Source organism: Pristis pectinata, chromosome 8, assembly GCF_009764475.1.
Source record: "Pristis pectinata isolate sPriPec2 chromosome 8, sPriPec2.1.pri, whole genome shotgun sequence".
Classification (NCBI taxonomy): domain Eukaryota; kingdom Metazoa; phylum Chordata; class Chondrichthyes; order Rhinopristiformes; family Pristidae; genus Pristis; species Pristis pectinata.
The window spans coordinates 38,242,235-38,261,082 of NC_067412.1; the positions used below are offsets into that span (position 1 = coordinate 38,242,235).

The window sequence follows — 18,848 nt, forward strand, 5'->3', positions numbered from 1 at the left end:
CCTATATTAGACTATTGTTTATTGACTGCAGCTCCGCCTTCAATACTATAATTCCAAGCAAACTCATCACCAAACTCCTGGGACTCAACACCTCTCTCTGCAATTGGATCTTTGACTTTCTGACCAACAGACCACAATCAGTGAGGATAGGCGGCAACACCTCCAGCATGATTATTCCCAACACTGGTGCCCCACAAAGCTGCATCCTCATCCCTCTACTCTACTCCCTATGTTACATGACTGTGTGACCATGTTTGCAGATGATACCACCATGTATCTCAAATAATGATGAGTTGGAGTACAGGAAGGAGATAGAGAGCTTAGTGACATGGTGTCATGACAACAACTTTTCCCTCAATGTCAGCAAAACAAAAGAGCTGGTCATTGGCTTCCAGGAAAGGGGGTGGTGTACATGCACCTGTCTACATCAATGGTGCTGAGGTTGAGAGCTTCAAGTTCCTGGGAGTGAACATCACCAATACCCTGTCCTGGTCCAACCACGTAGATGCCACAGCCAAGAAAGCTCACCAACACCTCTACTTCCTCAGGGGGCTAAAGAAATTCGTCATGTCTCTTTTGACACTCACCAACTTTTATCAATGCACCACAGAAAGCATCCCATCTGGATGCATCATGGCTTGGTATGGCAACTGCTCTGCCCGGAACCGCAAGAAACAGCAGAGAGTTGTAGCCAGCAAATCACGGAAACCAGCCTCCCCTCCATGGACTCTGTCTGTACCTCTCGCTGCCTTGGTGAAGCAGCCAGTATAATCAAAGAGCCCACCCACCTGGGTCATTCTCTCTTCTCCCCTTTCCCATCAGGCAGAAGATACAGGAGCCTGAGGGCACATACCACCTGGCTCAAGGACAGCTTCTATCCTACAGTTATAAGACTACTGAACTGTTCCCTTATACGATGAGATGGACTCTTGACCTCACAATCTACCTTGTTATGACCTTGCACCTTATTGTCTACCTGCACTGCACTTCTTCTGTAGCTGTGACACTCTACTCTGTATTCTGTTATTGTTTTTATCCTGTACTACCTCAATGCACTGTGTAATGAATTGATCCGTACGAATGGTATGCAAGACAAGCTTTTCACTGTACCTCGGTACCAGTGACAATAATAAACCAATACCAATACAACTGCCACCACCCCCTCCTCAACACAGTTATGCATGTGGACTTGGTAGATGCCCTCCCCCAATTCATCTGTTGCTGCAGTCAGAAGTTGTGAGAATTTTTCTCCTACAAGAGGGAGGGAAAATGTGAGTGTGTATATGATGCATGTGCCATGGTTGACTAGCTGGAGTGTGGTTGATGTGTGTGCCTGTGAATGCTGTAATAGTAGTAAGTGTGACATATAAGTATTAAATAGGAGTATTGATCACTGTTGGGCAAGTGACTGAGGTGTGGTACGTGGAACCGAGATTTGAAAGACAAGAAATGAAAATTGTTGATGGGGCAGTTAAGGGCAGGGGATCAGCTGTGATCTGATTGAGAAACTCGGAATGTGTTTTGGTTCTGTGTCTGTGGTGGTGCTGCTTTATAGCTAGCTATTCAGAAATACCCAGGTCTATTCTGAAATGACTATCCTGATGCACCTCATTTATTTTGTTCCTTGTAAAATACTTGCCTGAAAGAAATGGTTCAGTTTGCTGCCTCTTTCAAGAAATGAGTGCAGGTTAGGAATTTATTTGGAAGTGGGGAGCCTGAAGGTAAAAATTCAATTTCCTAACTCGCCATTGCATAAGCCTGTCATGGTTTCCTTCCTTTTAAATTGCTTTTAACCTTGCTCTTCATTGTATGTCATGTGGTAAACATGATTTGTTTCATTCATTACAGCCGTGAGTACATTTCAAAATTACTTACATTGGCTATAAAGTGCTTTAAGACCTGTAGTGATGGAAGGTGCTGTACAAATGCTTTTCTTTCTTCTTCCCTTCCCTTTTCTTTTTTATATTTTTCATAGGAGCATGTGTGGTAGCTCAAAGTTTGATGCATAGAGAATATTTGAATCACCAAGGCATAGAAGGTTATAGACCTGATGCGTGTAAATGGGATTAGTATAGATGGGTGCAGCAGTTAGCATGGACATGGTGGGCTGAAGAGGTTGTACTGTATGACTGTATGAATCTTTGTCTCTTTTCACAATTAGAATGGTAAAGGTCAGCCACTTCACAAATCCTATTTTGTGATCAGTAATTGTGTAATAATACTTCATACACTGAAGCATGTAAATATGTCGACTGCCTTGAATTTTTGCAGTCGTTCTAAGTAAGTTCATAGAAGAGGGGATGGCGTTTGGCCTGTCATGCTATTCCTAGCTCTTTGGAAGCACTTTTTAAATCTAATGCTACATCACTGGTTCTTACCTGTAACCCTTCAAATTAGACATCTTCAAGTCCACGTTCAATAGCTTTGTAAAAATTTAGATAGAATTTGGTTCCACCACTTCATTTTTATTTCTCTCTTTACCTTCCAGTATCCCATAACCCAAATTTAATTTGTGTTCTTTTTGCGAAGTTCACAGTTTCTGCATGCCTTCTTTTTGACTTAGCAATCAGAATATGATGAGCAGGATGAGCAATCTATTTTCAGGTTCCTACATGTACTGCTATTGACCAGTTTAGCAGAAGGATTAGATTTAAAAAGTCCTCACGAACAGCATTTTTACTGTGTGAAATATCAGTGGATGAAGGGTGATGGGGAGATTGCACCTGTGTTCCAGAGCATTGAAGTACACACAGTACACTGAGCTGCCTTAGATGCTTTGAATCCACAAAGCTAATTCTTAGATTGCCCTGACAGAGGTAAATTGAAGGCTCTTCATCAGATCTGTTCAGATTGCTTTGTGTCAATAGTTCGGAATACGCAGACTGGTAAACAGAATGCTCATTGAAGTATGAAATTCTGTTTTTCTGATGTTAAACATTTGAATGTAGGTCTTCAGGTGGTTTCCAGGCATTTCTGTATTATGGTCTTGATATGGATAGTCAGCAGGAAACTCCTCCTTGTTTCCAGAGGCATTGCAGGCAATTCTAACACTTCCAAACAACTATTTCACTTGGCACAGAAATTCATCACCTTAGATTAGAGTAAGGCTATTCAGGTATTTTTTTTCACCAAAAGCAGCAAAAATTTGGAACACTATTTCTGTTCCCAAAGATCTGTTGCAGGTGGCGAACAGTTGAACACTGTGTTCAGTTGAAATTTGCCATTTAAGATATCAGGGGATAGGTGGTCACTGCAGATAAGTGGGGTTAAGAGCCAGATTAAACATAGTCTTATTGTACAGTGGGTGGACAACGTAGGTAGAACAAGGAAAGAGGTTCTGCTGAGGGAATTTGAGCAGCTTGGGACGAAATTAAAAAGCAGAGACAAAAAGATAATAATCTCTGGATTGCTACCTGAGCCACGTGCAAATTGGCACAGGGTAAATAAGATCAGAGAGTTAAATGCGTGGCTCAAAGATTGGTGTGGGAGAAGTGGGTTTGAATTCGTGGGACATTGGCACCAGTATTGGGGAAGAAGGGAGCTGCTCTGGTGGGATCGGCTCCACCTCAACCATGCTGGGACCAGGGTCCTGGCGAATCCCATAACTAGAGCTGTGGATAAGGCTTTGAACAAAATAGTTTGGGGGGGCGGGGTTTCAACAGATTGGAAAAGTATGGTTAAAGTGAAAGAGAATGAGAGCACAGGAGAGGTTAGTGAAGTCTCCAGAATAAAAAATAAGACAGAAAGTTTAGAAAGGGATAAGAATTTAACTTCAGGCAACCTGAAGACAAATTTGGGAAGAAGGGTGGTGAATACAGGACTGAAGGTGCTATATTTGAATGCACACAGTATAAGAAATAAGGTAGATGAGCTTATAGCGCAGTTAAAAATTGGCAGGTATGATGTTGTGGGCATCACAGATTTGTGGCTAAAAGAAGATCGCAGCTGGGAGCTAAACATCCAAGGATACACTTGGATATGTTTCGGCGATAGGCGAATTGCAATGGGTCCAGGTTGTCTGGGAGGCTGGAGTTGATGCCAGCCATGACCAACCTCTCAAAGCACTTTATGATGGTGGATGTCAGAGCCACTGGTCGGTAGTCATTGAGGCACGTTACCTTGCTTTTCTTTGGTACCGGGATGATAGTGGTCTTCTTGAAACAGGAGGGAACCTGAGATTGAAGCAGGCAGAGGTTGAATATGTCCGCAAGTACTTCTGCCAGCTGATCAGCACAAGATCTGAGCACACGGCCTGGGACACCATCTGGGCCAGATGCTTTCCTCATGTTCACTCTCCGGAAGACTGACCTTACGTCCTCCACTGTGATCACAGGTTCAGCTGCGTTGGTGGCTGTCAGGGTGGATGGTGACAATCTACTTCCCTTTTGTTCAAAACGCGCATAGAATGCGTTAAGTTGATCAGGAAGGGATGTGCTGTTGTTAGCTATGCAGTCCGACTTTGTCTTGTAGCCTGTTATGGCATGTAAGCCCTGCCAAAACTGACGGCTGGGGTACAAATTATGATGTGGGGTACAAATTACAATAGGAGATAGAAAAGGCATGTAAGAAGGACAATGTTATGGTGGTCAAGGGGGATTTCAGTATACAGGTAGATTGGGGAAATCAGGTTGGCACTGGATCCCAAATGAAGGAATTTGCAGAATGCCTATGAGGTGGCTTTTTAGAGCAGCTTGTGGTCGAGCCCACTACAGAAAAGGCAATTCTGGATTTGGTGTTGTGCAATGAACCAGATTTGATTAGAGAGCTTGAGGTAAAGGGACCCTTAGGAGGCAGTGATCATAATATGATAGAATTCACCCTGCAGTTTGAGAGGGAGAAGCTAAAATCAGATGTATCGGTGTTATAGTTGAGTAAAGGTAACTACAGAGGCATGAGAGAGGAGCTGGTCAAAGTTGATTGGAAGGGGACCCTAGCAGGGACGATGGTAGAGCAGCAATGGCAGGAGTTTCTGGGAGTAATTCAGAAGATGCAGGATCATTTCATCCCAAAGAAGAAGAAGCATTCTAAAGAGAGGATGAGGCAACCGTGGCTGACAAGTGAAGTCAAAGGCAGCATAAAAGTGAAAAAGAGGGCATACAATATTGCAAAAATTAGTGAGAAGCTCGAGGATTGGGAAGCTTTCAAAAACCAACAGAAGGCAACTAAAAAGGGAACAAAGAAATGGCAGACGAATTGAATAAATATTTTGCATCAGTCTTCACTGTGGAAGACACCAGCAACATGCCAGAAATTTGAGAGAATTGGGGGCAGAAGTGAGTATAGTTGCTATTATCAAGGAGAAGGTGCTTGGGAAGCTGAAAGGTCTGAAGGTGGATAAGTCACCTGGACTGGATGGACAACACCCCAGGATTCTGAAAGAGGTAGCTGAAGAAATTGTGGAGGCCTTAGTAGTGATCTTTCAAGAATCACTGGAGTCAGGAATGGTTCCGGAAGACTGGAAAATCGCAACTGTCACTCCACTCTTTGAGAAGGGAGGGAGGCAAAAGACAGGAAGTTAGAGGCCAGTTAGCCTGACTTCAGTGGTTGGTAAGATGTTAGGGTCCATTATTAAGGATGAGATTTTGGGGTAATTGGAAGCACATGATAAAATAGGCCAAAGTCAGCATGGTTTCCTTAAGGGGGAGATCCTGCCTGACAGATCTGTTGGAATTCTTTGAGAAAGTAACAAGTAGGATAGACAAAGGAGAGTCAGTGGATGTTGTTTCAGTAGGCCTTTGACAAGGTGCCACACATGAGGCTGCTAAACAAGATAGGAGCCCATGGCATTACAGGAAAGGTACTAGCATGGATGGAAGATTATCTGACTGGCAGAAGGCAACGAGTGGGTATAAAGGGGGCCTTTTCTGGTTTGCTGCCGGTGACTGGTGGTGTTCCGCAGGGGTCGGTGTTGGGTCCACTATTTTTCACGTTATATGTTAATGATCTGGATGACGGAATGAATGGCTTTGTGGCCAAGTTTGCGGATGATACAAAGATAGGCGGAGGAGCAGGTCATGTTGAGGAAGCAGGGAGTCTGCAGAAGGACTTGAACAGGTTGGGAGAATGAGCAAATGAAATACAGCGTAGGGAAGTGTGTGGTCATGCACTTTGGTATAAGGAACAAAGGCGTAGTCTATTTTCTAAACTGGGAGAGAATTCAGAAATTGGAGGTACAAAGGGGCTTGGGTGTCCTGGTGCAGGATTCCCTAAAGGTTAACTTGCAGGCTGAGTCAGGAGTGAAGAAGGCAAATGCAATGTTAGCATTCATTTTGAGAGGACTAGGATATAAAAGCAAGGATGTAATGCTGAGGCTTTATAAGGCATTGGTCAGACCACATTTGGAGTATTATAAGCAGTTTTGCACCCCATAACTAAGGAAGGATGTGCTGGCGTTGGAGATGGTCCAGAGGAGGTTTATGAGAATTATCCCGGAGATGAAATGGTTAATGTATGTGGAGCGTTTGGTGGCTCTGAGCCTGTACTCGCTAGAGATTAGAAAGATGAGGGGGGGTCTCATTGTAACCTATTGAATATTGAAAGGTCTAGATGTAGTGGACATGGAGAGGATGTTTCTAGTAGTTGGAGAGTCAGGGACCAGAGGGCACAGCCTCAGAATTTGAAGGATATCCCTTTAGAACTGAGATGAGGAGGAATTTCTTAGCCAGAGGGTGGTGAATCTGTGGAATTCATTGCCACAGATGGCTGTGGAGGCCAAGTCATTGGGTATATTCAAAGTGGAGGTTGATAGGTGCTTGATTAGTAAGGGTGTCAAAGGTCACAGGGAGAAGGCGGGAGAATGGGGTTGAGAGGGAAAAATAACTAAATGGTGGAGCAGACTCGATTGGTCGAATGGCCCAATTCTGCTGTGATGTCTTATGGATTAAGCTCATGGCAGAGTAGCATACTTTTGTTCCTATGTTCTGACAGTCAAAGCTGGGACTTGACAGGGCTGCACAACAGCTGCTGTATTTAATCACTGAACCACTCAGGAGCACCAATTCGTTGCATTCTCATAAAGCTATCTACAAAAGCCGAATATGCCAAATGATTTGAAAGTTGCATGGTGAGAGTTCACTCGCTTACAGTCATGAAGATAATTTACTATTAACTAACTATGGGTCATTGAATGGAATTGTATCTTCCATTCATGCATCATGTTGTTGTACTTCAAAGCAGAAAGTGGCAATGTTTTCTGTATTACATCTGTGACTGTACCTCACACGTCTTCATTTGCTGCAAAGTACTTTGGAATGCTTGATGCTGAATTAAAGTGGCAAGCAACTGGGAACCCAAGGTCATTGTTATGGACTGATGGTAAATTAAAGGAGCAACACCTCTTCTTTCATCTGGCCATGTAGGACTCAATATTGAATTCTCCAGCTTTAGACAATTTGTTATTTCTTTCTGTTTGATTCGGAACTGGCCATTTTCACCTGCCATCCTTTTTTACTTTTCTGTTTTATTTTGTATAGTCTGACTATACAGCATTACACAGGCAACCTTAGCAACACATTACACGGACAAAGAAGCTCAGTCTTACCATAATGGATCCCATTATGTCATCTTATCTGAGAAATTCCCTTAGTTCCACCCATCGCCCTCCCTCACCTTCTCTGATATCCATGCCAACTTGTTTCTCTCCCTCGGTTTTGATGAAGAGTATCAGACCTGAAGTGTTAACTGTTTCTCTTTCCACAGGTACTGTCTAACCTGCTGAGTTTTTCCAGCTATATCTATTTTTATTATTGTAATGCAGCCAATTTGTGTACGATGTAACTGATATAAATCATTGGCTAGGCTGCAGTTGGAATATTGGGGTGGAAAGTTCCATTTGGGTGCAGTTAGCATTGCAATTTGCACTCAAAGTTTTGTGAATTCTTCAGTATGAAAATATATTTCAAGCTTCTTGTGTTTCTATTACCACAAACCCGAAATCTTCCATGAACCAGTGGTATTTTAGAATGCAATTTAATAGAGATTAAATTGGATTTCTTAGTAAAGTTTATATTTAAAAACAATATTAAAACATGCCTAATAATCTGTTTATCCTGTAGGAATATACACAACCAGCTTAATTTGAAAAGCCTCCACAAAGGGCTGTACAATTGATGATCATTATTTTGATTGATCATTGAATGTTATCAACAAAAGATGAGGGGAAACGTTAGTGGAATTCTTTCTACAAAACACAAATGATTGTTAGGGGATGCAGCACTTTATCAGGAAAAAGAAGGAAAGTAGAGGGCACAATAACTTTGAAAAGTAAGTTACTTTGAAAAAGGATAAAATTAAAAAGGTACTCAGAAAGGGCAGATTAAGCGGTCATTCAGAGAGCTGGCACAGCTTCTGTGCCATTGGTTGTGATCTTTTGAATTCCACTTGAAATTGATGAGAAATTGGCAAGGTGTCCTTCAGTTGTGTTGGCTTGAACCTTGGGTCATTGACATGCTGCCAATGGGCTCCAGGTGCTGAGAAATCAGTAAAGCAGGGATAAAAATAGGTTGATTTACATGCTCATCTGGTGGTCAGGTTGGATAAGGGAAGAATAAGAGAACTGCTCTCAGGGATGGGAGCCATGGGATGGCAGCTTTTGGAGTTCTTTTGCAATAAAAGGTTGCAGTAATCATTGCTCACATTTAATTAATATTGATTTTGTAAATTTGAAAGCAAGACCAAATTAATATTTTTAGTGTATCAGGATATTTAAAAATGCTGTTAACAATATTGGTTGCTGTTTTGAAATTCTGTGCAAGGCACACATCATAGAATTGTCATCTCAGGAACATAGTGTAATTTCTGCAGACACTTTGCTGTTGCTGCTTACAAAAGCTAGAAGCTAAGAAAGGGCAATCAACAGAATATCCTTTATTGGAAGTAAACACACAACAATGTCCTGAATGACATTGCATCAAAAGTTGTACACTCCATTCTTAGAGATACGGTTACATTACACTGATTCTCCTTTAAAGAATCAAGCTCTACAGAACATATTGTATGTATATTTGACCAATTATAAATTAACATTTCTGAAATATCTATTCTGAAAACTAGTAATTACAGTGGATTACTTCTCCAGGTAGGGTTCATACACATCTTGTTTCACATCACGTTATGCAATTGTTGCTTCAACATTTGTCTTCAGAAATGTGGATACATCTAAATGCCAAATTCTTCACATGAAACTTCACAGGGCTGATGATTCGTATCAACCACTCCACAGTTGTAATTATGCATTTTATTTGGTGCATTACTGGATATTATGCACTCTTTCTCAACAGTCTTGACTTTGGTTGCTTCTTAAGGTGCTCCATCTTTGTGCTTGTGGTTTCGTGCTGTCTTGCATCCTGAGTCTCACTTTGACATTGGATGTTTCCTCTTTCCTTGTGTCACTTTAAGTACCAAAGTCAACTCTTACTTTCCTTTCTGGATCTTCCTAATTCTGTTTACCTTGCTGCACTGTAGCTGGCTAATGTTAGTACATCTGTTGCTACAGTAGCATTCCTCATTGGACCTTCAGAGCTTTGAGCTGCATCCATGTTATAATGCCATCCTTTCAATGCTCCCAATTCAGTTTGTGCTTGATTCAAGCCATTCAGCAATTCTGTCTGCAACGGAAGTCTTGTCGACATTGAGCTGTTCCATGGAATTTGTGTAGTCTCATCTTTATTAATATTGTCTCCGTCAAACTCAACTGACATTACTCTACTTCAGTATCCTATGCTGAGCCTTTTTCCTTTGTTTCTGAACTCTTGCAGTGAAACAGTGGCAATCAAAGTCCTGTGAACTGGCGGTCTCATACTGTTCAAACAGATTATGAACTCTTCCTCTGAGTTCCTTTCTGTTGAGGTCTGTGAATACTCCTATTGTTCTGACTGGGATGGCCAAATCACTGCCCAAATGCTACATTTTACCTCTGGCTACTCACTATGAGCTTTTTTTTTCCACTGACTTTAAACTCAGAATGTCTTTCTCTCTGAGACGTCTAGCTCTGGTTTAATCTCGCTGCTATTGTGGTTCAGTACCTGTTTCACAAGCTGACCTGTGGTGAAGCAGGCATGCGGCCTGCTCTTAGTGGTAGACACCCAAGCAGTCAGCACCTTGGATCAATATTTCTCTATTCAGTTTACACTACAGAAGGTATATGCTTTTGTTTTTGATTCTGCCCATTCTAATTGCAGACCTGCTTATGGTGCTGCCACGTCCTAGTTCATCGCCATTTGAATTTATCATAGCCCTTGTCTCTTTATCACATGACCTTCTTTCCATCTGGTTCGCATGCAATATCTGCATGTTTTGACCAAACTGCTGGTTTATCACCTTCTAGGAAGACTGCATTTAATTGCTTAGTTTTCCTTGAAGTTCAGATTTTTTGTGAGATGAATTATTGTCAAATTCCACCTACACCTGCTTTTTGTGTATCTTGCATTGTTTCTTCCCTCCCTCTCCCAGGTAGTTGCATGGTAGCCATAACTAATGTAGTCACTGCTGTCTTTGCTGGCAGTTATATTACTCTAGGACTTGCACCCATGCAATATTCCTTGCTGAGAGATATTTTGAATGGGCATTCTGAGGCTCGGGGATTTCTGTCACATCCAAGACAAGTCTCCCACCTTTCTATATTTCTGTAACCTACTGGGTTCCCATTGAACCCATTTGCAGTGCCAAGTGATTCTGCCACAAAGATGACCAAACTACCATTACCATTGTTATGGACTTGTTCCCTGCCTGCCCCTAAAGAACCTGGAAATTGATGCTTTTTGGCTTGTGACTTCAGCTTGGCCATGTATCAAGCAACTGTTTCCTCTGGTTACTGATGCATGTGCCTAGTATAGGTCTTGAAAATCTCTAGTGTCATATTCAATGTCCCGTCAAAATGGTTTTACTCTGTCCTTGTGTGAAAACTTGTTTCGTGCTGCTAGTGTTAATTGATGTCTTGTATGTCTCTTTCCTTATTACTAGTAGCAATCTTGTATTCCTCTTCTCGCATATGTAGTGTTTCTTTGTAGTGTGCCCTCCGCTTGGACTTTGCTCAGGAACGTTTCTATTTGATTCATAAGCAGGGCAAATGGCTAAGTCTGCTCACTTTTTCTGAGTTCACCAATATATCTTGCATATCCACTACCCACTATCGTTGCTACTTGAGGTCACATTTTCCATTTTCTTTGTTTGGCATCGTGAGGCTGCTTCCTTCTCAAGCAGCAACATCACAAACTTGTTGTCAGTGCAGTGCCCTTGTCTCATCAGTGCTGCTGTTTGCATTAGAAAATAATCAGAGGTAGAGTTGTAAACAGAACCATTAGAACATCTGTTTTTGAAGGGAGTCAACATTAAAATAAACTGCAGTATTTGGTACAGCCTTGAATCAAAAGTTTTACCACATGGCAACCTTCTTAAAAGTATTGTTACACTTGCATATCCCACACATAGTACAAAGGACTTTTTTTTGAAGGAAATGGATAGCAGCAAGATGCTTCTTTAGCAGTTAATGGCAGATTGATACTGAGTATTATAGCAGAATTTGCTTTGGGATTGATAATTAAAGGCGCTCTCTATTTTTTATTTATAACTGTTCCAGTATGCTAATTCTCAAACAATTTAGACAGGAGCCTTGGTTGGTGAACTTCTGAACGGCTGCTGGGTTCTGTGTTCTTAGTGATGGTTAGGTACGGTTGAGCCAAAATGAGATTCTCATAATCATTTGTAACATTTCATATGGCATCATCCAACAGAAAGGTGACACATGCATGAACGTAATGCTTCAAATCTTGCACACTGATGGAGGCCATTTTGACCAGAAAGACCAAGGGGTGGATTGTCCACTTATGGCCTGGAATTCAGGTGTGACCTGGGAAGAGCAGAGAGGAAAAGGAGTTGTGGTATTTCATGCTCATAACACGCATCTTGCCTAATTTTCCTTCTAATCGTCCTATTAGTTATATGACTATTACATTTATTTTACATAGTTTATTGCCTCTGGTAGAGTGTTAAGAAATATCACTGGAGTGTTTCCTACATTTGTCTGCTTGTTTTGCCCAGAGTATTATGGATTAAATGTAGCATTGTAAATGCTTACCAGCTAGGTGCTCTACTAATAATTATTATATTGTAGCATTAAGTCTGAAGCTAGCAATTCAAACATGTGTTTCTTCTATCAGAAGAACAAGCATACAACCATAATAGAGTTTAATAATCTAAACACTAATTCCCATCAAATCATTTTAAACTCATTGATGTTTGATGGTGTGGATTTGAAAACAATGTGCATAGTGTATTTTAGATTAATTTTCTCTTGAAGAATGGTGTCTTGTCTTCGTGATATAAGGGCCCAAGAAAATCTTTGCGGTCATTCTAAACTATAAAGATGATCTATTGTTCTTATAGTTGTAAAATATCCCAACCCTACACATTCCCTGCTTACAGTACTTCATATCATTAGTTATGGATTTAGTTCCTTGTTATTGTATGCTTTTGTAGATCTTCAAAACTAATCATTTGTCGAGGAAGGGAAGACTGCAGTTTGTAATTTTTAACATGAGCATACTAGAATGTTCTCTATTTGGTAGCTTTTGTTTAGAAAATTTTTCATTTGAAATATAAAGCAACCTAGAATGGTGAAAGCATATTAATGAGCAAACTTCTTTTCAGAAGTCTGCTTATAGCTGAGATGCTAATCATTTGTGTCCTAAGTGAGTGGATTGCACTTAATCTTGCCCAAGACTTTGTATTGTCACCAGTCGCTGGTTGTAAATAGAGCAGTATCAGCACAAGTCTTTTTTTTTCCTTTTCCCTTGTAGTTGGAAGAGGCAGGCTTATCCTTGCATCTCCTGATGACAGCCCCAAGAAAGCATAAACTCAGCATGCACAATCCATAACCAGCTGCTACTGGCAATGCTATTTTCACACTGCTTTGCAAATTTCAAGGAAGATTTTTGTCAGTCTTCTGCAGTGCTGGAATATGATGGCTTCTGCTGCAATGAAATCAGTCTAACCTTCAACATTGTCGGTAATTGGGAAACAACTGTGTCATTTTAAATCTGGGCAAAACCTCCCATGAAGTTGGGAAGGTTGTGTGAGGATGAGATTGCCAGTACATATTGTCAGCCTAACCTGCACATTCATCTCACAACTAAATGATTTCCTCTCCGCTGGGGATAGTGGTGTCTTATTTAGCCTTATTATAAATTCTTAAATATATCTCAACTACTGTTGACAAGATATAGTCTCATATAGTTCCTGACAGAGACAATATAGTTTAAGAATCAACTTGTGATAAGTTAATCAGAAGATTAATAATTAAATTCCTGACCCCCAGGAGAGCTGGGAGAGAAACTCAATAGAAAGAATTTTACAGTGTGAGCAGTCAAAATAGAGTTCAATAATCTTGTGTATTTAACTATATATTTTTTTAAAATTTTCATTTTCCATCTCTCTACAGGCTGGGAGTCTCAGTTGCTGGAAACTGGGTTCCTTGGAATTTTCCTGTGCCCTGTGCTGACCGTCCGTTCCATTCCACGTCATACACCACCATCCAAAATTGTCATCTGGTCCTTCCGTTGGCTCATTTTCCGCATTATGCTGGGAGCGGTGAGGGATTTTTTTTTCCCTATCTCTAAAGTATTGAATTTCACTATCGTATTTGGTTCTCTGCATCAATTAGCAGCGGATCAAATTTAGAAATGCACACTTAAAACTGGGGTTGAATGAAGAGGAATTCTAAACTAGTTCTTCTGTAACAGGGTAATTGATTAAACTGCAAAGAAGGAAAAATAAGATGCTGCATCTGGCAATCGGTGTTAAATAATGTGAATAAGTCTTACCAATACATATAGATTAAATTTTAAAAATAAATCCTAAAGCATCAGGTGCAATTCTTGATGTAAGATAAGAACATTAGCTAATCATTTTTATTGATCTGTCTGTTTAGCCACTGATAATCTCACATCCTTGCCTGATCTGCCACTTTTAAGGAGATTATAAAATCTACATATGTTACTGTAAGTGTCAACCCATCCTTTAATTTAAAGTCACGGATAATTTAAAAAAGTAAGGAGTGAGTAGGATAGTTAGCTTTTTACAATATGGAGTAGTTGAGAAAAAGTACATAATTTAAGGGGAAGATGGTTAGACACATTTAGAAATATCTAGTAGATAATGCTGTTAATGTTAGATGAGGTGGAATGGGAAGAGATTTGTTTGTAGCAGAAATACCTGGATAGAGCAGTTTTGCTGACTGTGGAGTAAACTATGTAATTGCATGCAAAAGAAGCGACAAAACATGTTTGGAGTAACTTTGTCTTTCCTTTCAAGCTGGGATTTCCCACCTGGTGTATCATTAGAGAAACGAATCAAGAAAATGTGCTGTTTTGAAACTGCTAGCAACCATAAATTAACATCAGACATAAAGTGGATTGGTTAGTCAATTAATGAAGAATGATAAAGCATTCAGCAATATTCCTGGGAAGTCATTTACTTGGGAGTAGTTGTTTTTGTCCTGGTACTATTAATTGGAATAGGCCCACCAAGAACGATAAAGCTTTCAAGGCCAAACTAAATGCAAATCAATTTGTTTGTGAAAGCAGGGGACCTGTTCTTCTACTTTTAACCATAATGATAATGTAATTATAGATTGATCTTCACTTTCTGATGTACTTAGGAATAAATTGACTGTTGTGATTCAAAGTTATGTCATCGACCAAAGTTTTTTGACAACAGTAATTAGTAGATATGACAAGATGCTGACACGTTAGCTGGAACTTGTTATCATTCCAGTAACAGTTTGAAATCAATTATGGCTGGAGAGGATTGAACAGAGAAAGATCCTACTTTAAGGAAATAAGCAATCATATAGGTTAGCCCAGCAGTCTATATGGAAAGCTGAGCAGTTAACTGGGTTTATGACTAAAATTCCGTGTAGGCTATAGATTACTATTTAGAAAGGTGAACTGAATTGAAAACAAAAGCTTCAGCATGTGTTTAATGTTCAGCATGTGCAATATTTCTGCATTATATTTTAAGATGCTTTCAGCTAAACATAATACATGTCTTTTAAATGTTGATTTTGGGTAGTTTAATCTTTAAGAATTCTGAAGTTCTGATGAAGGGTCCCAGACTTGAAAAGTTAACTGTTTTTCTCCCCATAGATGCTGCCTGACCTGTTGAGTGTTTCCAGCATTTTCTATTTTAATTTCAGATTTCCAGCATCTGCAGTTTATTTTTAATTTTAACTTTTGTCTTTAATAATTCTTATTTCACAATTCTCCAGATTCAGCTACAGTGCAATAAGTTGCTTGGTTTCCTGTTCAAAAATTGCTCCTTGTAAAATATATTATGCAGGAGATATTTGAGCTTTTATTAATTTATTCACTGATGTTTTTTTAAAAATATTTGTATCAATTACATCTTTAAATACTTTCCCACTACTTTGTTGCTACATGTGATTTTGTTGCTACAATTTTTCTCCATAATTCTCCGAATGTGACCGTTATGAATGAGTAGTGTTTGAGAACTGAAGTTGCAATGATTTGTATTCATTGACTGAGAAAAAGTGCACACTAGATAATTGTTTCATAATATTTTAATACAGCTTAATGTAGACACACAAAACCACTGCCAGAAAAGTCTGTAATAAAGAATTTTTCTATTTTGGAGTTCAGGGCAGTGTCTATGTAATGGAGCAGGCACAGGATCATTTCTTCCTGAGGTAAAACATATTTTAATGTTTGATATCTTTACATTATATTAGTTGTTCTTGCAGCAGAGGTTTACGGCCAACCCATCCATCATGAGTTTTTGAGGTAGGTGAGGTGGTATTTGAAAGAAATCAGTTATACTACCATGGGTGTAATTTTGAAATTCATTTACTCTGCTGCTGCACATTTGCAGCAAATGTTAAATTTCAGCTGATTACATGCTAGTTTTTTTTTTACTATTTACAGTAATTTTTGTTCGATCATAATTCAGGTGTAATCTATTTCACTTCATGACATTGGAGTTGACTTCAGATACAAATTATGAAATCTATATTGTATTGCTAATGTTAATCTCCTTCCATTTACTTCAGGAAAAGAAACCCAGGGCATTTTCCAGGCTCTTAATTTAAATAGATTTTAAGTGTAAGTCTTGGGCATTGGCATTCAGTTTGGGCTGTTGTGATCTGCACAGTGTGAAGTATCTAGTGCTTTCACTGTTCATTGAATCATTGGTGACATATTGCAAACTATTGAAATGGAATGCATTCAAATCCAGTTATTTTTGTTGCAAATCTCAAGTAACTGTATTTATCAGCCTGCGACTGAACCTTCAACTGATGTCAAAAAATCTCATTATCAAACCCTTTTCCATTGATTGTCAGTGTTTAAATCATTATTATTAGTGATTAAAATGGAAACAGTTACATAAAATGGATGGGAAACATACTTTGTTACAGATAATTTTGGTGGTTTAAATATTTTTGACTCATTTATGTTGATTTTAGATTTCAACAATGGCACGGTAACCAATGTTACTGCATTTATTTTATTATGCAGCTAAATTTGGAATCAGCAGTTCTTTCAAGTCAGAGTTTGTGACTTGCTCTCTGATTTGGAACTTTCTTTCTTGGGATGTGGGTAATGAGGAAAGCTTGGAGAAAATTGAAAAGAGGCCTTTGAATCATATAGGAATTAATTTTGGGGAGTGTAGGACACTTCAGGATGTATGATGTTCCAAATGACTTTCTTGCATAATTATTTTGTAACTTAATTGAAACCAAGTTTGGTGGGATTTTGCCAAGCACAGCAAATATGTTTGCCAAATATGGTGACAAAGGAGCTGAATAGCTGTTTTCACAAATTGTTTTAGCCTAAATTAAAGCAAAGGATTTGCATACTTTTAAGGTCCATATTCATGATAAATGGTTCACAAAGTAGACAGATTTAGTTATTGTCTACTCCCACTCTGTGATATTTTACTGCAAGGTTAGAGACAAATGGAGTGCCAATGAGTGTGAGTCATTCAATTTCATTCCCAATAACCTGCCAGAGCTCATCCATAAATTCAAGTGTGCAGTAGAGTACAGCCATCCAAACTGTGGCTTTATGGCCCATTAAATGAGAGCACTCTGGAAGGAAGCTCCAATATTTTACTGTGTGCAATGTCCAAGGCATTGTGCATGGCTGAATAGGTCCCTACTTCACAATCTCCTTCCATTGTGTAGAATGTTGGGGGGTGGGGGTGCAGGATTGAAATCTGATGCAACAAAATGTGAAATATTGCAGAGCTTGAACAATTGCAAGCTGCATTTCTTTATATTTGTGAGATTAAATAGAGAAAATATATTTAGTTAAATATATACAATTACAAAATTGCAATGATCAGTATTCATTGTAGTTTGGTCTAATCTTGTAGTACAAAAATTGGTTATTTGGGCCAGCTCTTTGAAAGAATTATCAAATTAGTCCACTGTCTGCATGTTTCCACTGTTTATACTTGTTTCCACTGTCTGCATGTTTCCTTGCAGCCTTATGATTTGCATGTTTTCAACTGCTTAGTCAATTTCCTTTTGAAAGTTGCTGTTGAATTTGCAGTCACTTTCCTTTCAAGCAATGCAGTCTTGTGGTGCATAAAAAACCCTCAAATGTTCCTCTTTTGTGTTGAATGTTGGTAGTCATCTTTTTTTTATCAATACAGGCTCTCAAGATCTTTGATTCATCATATATGGAACTGTAGGTCTGTTATCAAAGTTGTATTCGTTTGTACAAGACCATCAACAGAGATAAGTGAATAGATGGAATAATTTGCAGGTTGTTTAGCAGTGATATGTAAATTTCTATTATGATTGAACCGTCTTTATAGCAGCTGAAGTTGTCAAGTCTTTATGGCAGGATGATAATTGTTGGTTCCATCAACACATAGTACCCTTAACTTCTATGTAATTTTCTACAGTTTAGCCAAAACCCAGTGCTGGATGAGTAGAAATTTCCTCCAACTAAATATGGAGAAGACCAAAGTCATCGTTTTTAATCCCTTTCATGAACCTTTGTTCCTATGCCATAGACTCCACCCTTCAAACAACATGCAACCTTGAAGTCCTATTTGACTCCAAGATGAGCTTCCAAACACATTTTCAATCTTTACCATGAAAACTGTTTACTTCCACTTCTTTAGCAGTTCCTGGATTCAACCTGTCTCCATAAACCCTCAACTATACCTATGCTACCTGCACATATGACAGTTTCTTTGCTCTTCTCTCTGGTTTCCCAACCTTAATCCTCTAAATTTTAGTACTGTTGCTTGCATCTAACTTGCAGCCTCCCCCTTCACTGAACGCTCCTTTGCTCATGTATGCACAGGTGCAATGAAAAACTTGCCTGTAGTAGCACCACAGGCACATAGCATTATAGAAGCAGCATTAAAAAAAACCATAAATTGTGCACAATTTTTACAAGAAAGAACACAATTAGAACCAAAAAGTCCATTTTAGTGCAAAGTGGTCTTAGTATTGCTAAACTATAGTGATTCTGGTTGTGCCAGTTGGTTCAAGAACCAAATGGTTGAAGGGAAGTAGCTGTTCTTGAATGTGGTAGTGTGGGACTTGAGGCTTCTGTACCTCCTGCCTGATGGTAGCTGTGAGAAGATGGCATGGCCCAGAAGATCTTTGATGATGGATGTTGCCTTCTTGAGGCAAAGCCTCCTTTAGATACTACTGATGACGGGGAGGCAACATCTCATTTTTAAAAATTCTCATATCCTTGAGGGCCTGTTTCTCCTCACTCATTTCTCAAATCTTTCCAGTCCTTTAGGTTCTCTCCATTTCTCTCATTCTGACTCTGAGTGCATCCCAACTCTTAACCTCAATGGTGATTGCATTT

At 39.5% G+C, this 18,848-nt stretch overlaps 1 protein-coding gene across 1 annotated transcript in view; it reads left to right on the plus strand.

Moving 5' to 3' along the window:
• Positions 1-18,848, plus strand: part of lmf1 (lipase maturation factor 1) — a 560,127-nt gene that overhangs the window by 113,852 nt on the left and 427,427 nt on the right. The window contains exon 4 of the mRNA XM_052021392.1: positions 13,436-13,584. Within this exon, the coding sequence (XP_051877352.1) occupies positions 13,436-13,584 (149 nt within the window). The remainder of the gene's footprint in view (positions 1-13,435; positions 13,585-18,848) is intronic.